Source organism: Saccharomyces eubayanus, chromosome I (assembly GCF_001298625.1).
Source record: "Saccharomyces eubayanus strain FM1318 chromosome I, whole genome shotgun sequence".
NCBI lineage: Eukaryota > Fungi > Ascomycota > Saccharomycetes > Saccharomycetales > Saccharomycetaceae > Saccharomyces > Saccharomyces eubayanus.
This window is the reverse complement of record NC_030976.1, coordinates 164,743-170,642: the sequence shown is the minus strand read 5'-3', so window position 1 is coordinate 170,642 and position 5,900 is coordinate 164,743. Positions and strand designations below refer to the sequence as shown.

The 5,900-nt window shown below is 49.4% G+C and overlaps 1 protein-coding gene across 1 annotated transcript; it reads right to left on the bottom strand.

Moving 5' to 3' along the window:
- Nucleotides 1-3,471, bottom strand: SWH1 (oxysterol-binding protein related protein SWH1; the record flags this gene model as incomplete). The annotated part of the gene is made up of 1 exon (XM_018363330.1): nucleotides 1-3,471. One exon carries the CDS (start codon nucleotides 3,469-3,471, stop codon nucleotides 1-3), a length of 3,471 nt encoding a protein of 1,156 aa, XP_018224122.1.
- Nucleotides 3,472-5,900: the final 2,429 nt, after the last annotated feature.

Here is a 5,900-nt window from a genome sequence, read left to right as displayed (position 1 = left end):
TTAATAGATATCCGCGCAATCCTTCAGGTCATGATTTTTTCTTTTCATCCAGTATTCACCATTGAATCTCCAATACAAACTCTTCGTAACCGGGTGTTCCTCTTGAATAAACCATTTAGGTTTGTACTCTTCTCCCTTCTGTTCTCTTTCTTTTTTTGCAACTCTTTGTTTTACTTCGACACGATGTTTTTCCTCAGCAGCTTTATCGTAGTCACCATTCTCCATAGCCCTTTGATCAGGTCTTAAACGACTATCTGTTGGCGCCAAATATGGCAACAGGTGAGCCGGTAAAGCATTCAAAGTCAATGCGAATGATGTTAAATTGAATGGTACTGAGGGCCTTTCATTAGATTTCCAGATCAAAAACTTGGATCCATCTAATTTCGGTCCACCAGTAGTGGAGTTTGTTGTCTTTATTCTATCCAAAGTTAATTCCCCGCCCTTGGAGGTCACTTTTTTCCCATAAATGGAATCATTCCAATGTCCACCAAGAACCCATAGTTTTTCATTATTTTTGTTATATATTTCACCTCTGACTTCATATGCACCGGCTGAGGTCCAACCATGTGCCTTATAATGCAACATACAATAGTCACCAGTGGTATGATTTGTAATCTTGACATCACCACTGTTATCGACTTGTGGTTTCCCCATTAAGATACCGATAACAGTATTATTTGGCTTTTTCCAAGAATACGTTTCTTCTGAAACGCCATTATTACGATCGGGACGGATTTTAATGTACCACAAACCTAAATGTTGTACGGCAAAAGTACGCCCATTGAATGAGGAATCGACATTACACTCACCGAAAAAGTCCCACTTAGGAGATTCGGTCCAAGTAGCGGAAATGGGTGGATGGTGGGAAACTTGCTCAGTAAAAAACCGATATTGCCCATCAGTTCTAGCGTATTCGAAGGTTTCACCAAGTAAAGGGTTAAATGGTTTAGAAACTCTGTTTGTGGTAGATGCATACATCGATGCGGTGAATACTGCTACATATAACATTCTTAAGGATGAATCTTCGAAGGTGGCAGCTTGGTCTAGGATATGGGAATATTCAATATCCTCGGAAACTCTTTGTAAAAGCGATGTTGGTTCATTGAACGACACCGGTAAAGTCAGTTTGGTTAGATCTTGACCAACCATGGACTTCAATACGGACCAGAGACCCACTTTCGGGCGATTATCTTCGTCCATGGGTAATTTAGTTCTTACCGGATCTTCATAACCGACAAATGACCCCTCATTTAAAAGTTCATTTTTCTTTTCCACTTGGGGAGAGCTGATCACAACCAGGCTTTCATCTTCAGTAGCTTCTTCCTGTGGTTCTTCTTTAACCGGAGGTTTCTCATTCGTGGGTAATATTTCTGATTCTTTGGCTTTTTCATCGGAGGCAGCCTCTTCTGCGTCGAAAAACTCATCTGCGTCCGAATCCTCATCACTTTCCTTTGTAGCTTCAATGAATTTTACAATTTCCTCGAGTGTATTTGTTGATTCCTGAGACCCTTTTAACATTGAATTCCCATCGTCGGAATCATCGTTAACCTCGTTTTCAGCCTGCGGTTGATTGCTTAACTTCTTTTGCAGCATTTTCTTCAAGTTTTTACGTTCTTTGTCTAATGCAACCAATTTTTCGTCTTTATCTACCAGTTCCATTTCCAAATCTTTTACCGATTGGATCCAAACGTTGTTGACGTCACGTTGCTTGGTCATTTGGGCAATCATTCTTTTCTCTCTTTGGGAAGTTAAACGATTTAATCTTTGAAAAAACTCAGAAACGTTTTCAATAGAAGTGTTGACGGTGTTCCAGTATTCGCTGTGTACTTGTTCCTCATCTTGCAACAGTTCATTTAAAGATGCCAATTCAATGGAAATCGATCTTTGAAGCATACGCAGTTTTTGTACGTATGGTCCATAAATGGCGTTTAAATCTTCTTCACTATCGTTGTCGTCACCTTCGCCATCATTATTCACTGCGTATGAAGAATTACGGTCCTCGTCGGAATCTTCACCAGAGTCTTGCTCATCGTCCATGGCAGAAAATGGTGCATATGACTTTGCAGATGAAACTGTGGATTTCCTGGAATGTGGGTTTGAAGTGATCTCACACGAACTTTCGCTTCTGGAAGAAATCAAGGGCAAGGGATCCGCGTGGGGTTTATCATCGTCGGTACCCGTGTCTTGTACCAGCTTGGATTTGGGGATATGCGGGCTCTTGGCCATCCGCTTTGGTGGAAAATGTAATTTTTCTTTATTAGGCGACAAGCCATAGCTCAGGGCAGCAGAGGATGAGGATGTTCCGTTGTGTAGCAGGAGTTCTCTGTCTTTTGCGTACCTTATAGCGCCCTGGATGGCCCAGACCCACCTATTTGTCTCGATGGGGTGGTTCCCTTTCAAATGCCACCTGATGACACCGTTGTTACCGCCGATGATTTCAAACTTCAGTTTTTCAGAGGAGTCCAAATGTAAGGAGCACGATGACATGTTTAAAGAGCCTCGGCATGCATTCTTGGTGTCTGCCTGGTCGATGTAGTATGAAAGCTTGCCGTCGCTGCTTAGGATGAACCAGCGCAGTTTGTAACCTTGGGCAAAGTTGGTCCATTTTTTCAAGTAACCCTTGTAAGTGGGGGCCTCACGCAAGCTATTGTTTGTGACGTCAATGACGCTTTGTTCCCTGGTGGCCCTTTCCAAAAGCTTCCTTAGTTCGATGTCGATGGCGATCTTGGTGTTGGTGGCGGTGTCGTTCTCGTTGACTTTCCTTACAAGGTCGATGGGCAGTTTGCCCTTGCGGTCTCTCTTGAAGGGGTCTGCGCCGTGTTCGAGCAGCCAGCGGCACATAATGACGTCTCTTTTCTTAACAAACTCGTGCAGGACGGTGTCACCAGTCTCTGGGTCCATTCCGTTGATGTCTAGCAGTTCTGCGTTTCGGGTGCTAGCGAGAATGGACTCCAGGTGGCCAAAGTCTCTATTGTTGAACGCAGTTCGGAACTCCTGGGCGGTCTCTGCTACGTATGTGGAGCGTTTCACTTGCATCATCTGCGCGATGTTCAGGTTCTTGCACATTTCGATGGCTTGCAGACGAGAGTTATTAAGCACGCAGTCATTGATGCTTGGCTGGTCCATGAGGAAGGCAACGATATCACCACGGGATTGGTACGCGGCGATGTGCAGTGGGGTGTTGCCGTTAGAATCCTGTTCATTTAGATCGAGATGGATATCCAAAAAGGTGGTGCCGGTAGTGGCCCAGTGGTGGACGATTTCTTTGATAACGGTCATGGGAGCGACTTGAACGGCGTAGTGGAGCATGAGATGGAGCACTTGTTGGACGTTCGGGTCGTCCAAAGGCTGGAACTGCCTTTGTAGCAGGTCCTTCAGGTTCGGAAAGCTTCCCTGGCGCAGGGCATCGAGGAGTTTCAGCTTCAGCAGCGGCTTGCTGATGACCACGGAGGGGGTGTCGAGTTGTTCCATGCCGATATCGTTCTTGCTACTTGGTAGGGGTACAGTGTGTTTTGTCTGTTACTATTTTTTTGTCATGTCCGCTCGGCAAACGAAGGAGAATGCAAACGACGGGATAAATAGCGACGTATTTTCAATCGTCTCTCTGTCACTGCTTCGAAACAAAAAGGTGAAATTATAGCAGTATACTGCAATAACAAGAGCACTGCAGGCAGAATTTAGGGACACGTACACTCAGAGGTCTTTTTTTGAGCGGCGGGCATCGAAGAAGTTATTTGTAGCAATTTTGTTGTAATAAAGTCTAAAGTCTTTTATTCTTTCTTCTACAAGGTAAAATAAAATAAGAAATAATGGGAACGAGTTAACCGGCCACTAACTCACCGGATTTATGTACGTATATATGTGTGTGAGTCTATGATGATCTTGCTCTCGTCGTTTGTGAGGCATAATGGTCACGCGATTCGCCCTATCACGCCACCGCAAATGCTCTGACACTTATATAGGCTGTTCCATAAAGGCCATCGTCGCAATACGTATCGCGAAGCCTTGACTGGGTAGGTTGATGCATGAACCGTTTTCGCGTTCGAGCCTCAAAGCCGCCACTCCACCGGCAGATCGCAGACACAGTGGTTTCAGTCTCTGCTCATAATGAATGGTTTAGTAAGTAGCAATAAGCAGATCTGAGCGGTATATAATGCACACGGACGGATCGACTGGTTTGGGCAACATACTCAGGGTCCGCTCTTTTAGTACAAGCTGGCATCGTACCACGTACGCTGGGAGGAGGACCGACCTCTCGCGAAATAAAGGATCGGAGTGACACGGCCGCTTAGTGCGTACATAGATCAGCCTATTGGTGAATCATATAGATAGATACCTAGAACGCAGTCCGGGCCCCTCACGACCACTGCTTATATGGTAGCGCCGCTTATTTGCATTGTTATATAAGTTAGTTGCGACGGCAATTAAGAACGTATACGTACGTATACAGCTATAAAAAGATCGCAGCGTCACCCGGAGACGCTGACGTCGAAGTAGTCGTAGCCGGACAGCAAATACTTCATGTCCTCGGATTTGGCGTGTGCCGCAGAAGGGTCTGCCTGGTCGCGGTCCTTGCGGATGCCCGTGAGGTACTGTTCGTTCTCTGCCCTTTGGGCGGCTGGGTCGTGGACGGCATGGCCTGCGGCCCGCAACTGGCGCTTAAAGAGGCGGTCGATCTCCAGCAGCGACTTCTCCATGAGCGAGGCGAAGCGGGCGGTCTGGCGGTGCCTCGAGGACACGACTACAGAGATGGAGTGGTCCCTGATGATGTAGCCGATGCCGAAGCCGTTGGCGGTGACGGGCCCAAAGCCGAAGCTCTTGAGACACGGGTTGCCGCAGTTGGAGGTGCTCAACACGTTGTTCTGCATCGCGGCCCAGGACCCGTCCTGGAAGAGCGGGGGCAGGGCCAACTTGTCCTTGTACCACCGGTTCCAGATGCAGTAGAGCGCGTATAGGTGTCGGTCCTGGCCGAGCCCGCGGGAGCACTCTGCGGTGATCTTTGAGTGCGCGGCACACGCGGCGTGCAGGAGGTCGATCTTGGTCTGGTCCGAGGTGTCCTGGTCCAGCAGCGACTTAACAAACTGTTTGGACTGCAACGTCACGGAGCGGATGGCCTCTGTGCGGCCGTTCTGGAAGGCCTTGGTCATGGCGGGCTCGTACACGGTTTCGAAGCGGCCATAGAGCGCGAAGTACGCGACCTGGAACACCTGCTGCACGAACGCGTCTGGGGAGCAGCGGAATAGCGTCTTGACGTGCGCGGCGCCGTAGTGCGCGAAGTCGAGGTTGACGAACTCGTACTGCGAGATCAGGTCCGAGATGCGGGTCTCGGCGAAGTGCAGCGACGACTGGAGGAAATTGTCGGTGCGCCACTCGAGCTTGCGCGGGATGGTGATGAGGTTGGTGGCGGTGGCGGCGGCGGCGGCGGCGGACTCCGCTGCCGCCGCCGCCGCAGAATCGTTGCCGCCGAAGATGTCCACGACGTTCTTAGTGACGCCGCGCGCGAAGCTCAGAATCGAGTCCGTGTAGATGTCCGTGGCGAGTCGCAGCACGGTGTGGCCGTCGACGCCCGTGTGCTCGAAGTTGATGCCCGCCTGGCCGTTCTTGGTCACGATCAGCTGCAGCTTGTCGTACCAGCGGTTGAGGCAGGTACCCGTCTGCACGTTGAGGGGCGTGCCGCGCAGGTCGTGCGGGTCGAGGTTGATATGCGACGTGCCGCACAGCATCGAACGTGTGAGCTCGTCCTGCTGGTCCGCGGCAAAGGCCACGTCGTCCAGGCAGATGACGAACAGCGCGGAGTCGATCAGCTTGAGGTTGCGCCAGTTGGTGCGGTCCGCCGCGTGGAACAGGTAGTCCCTGATGTTGGACCACACGCGACGCGACTCCGTGGTGAACACGCCGAA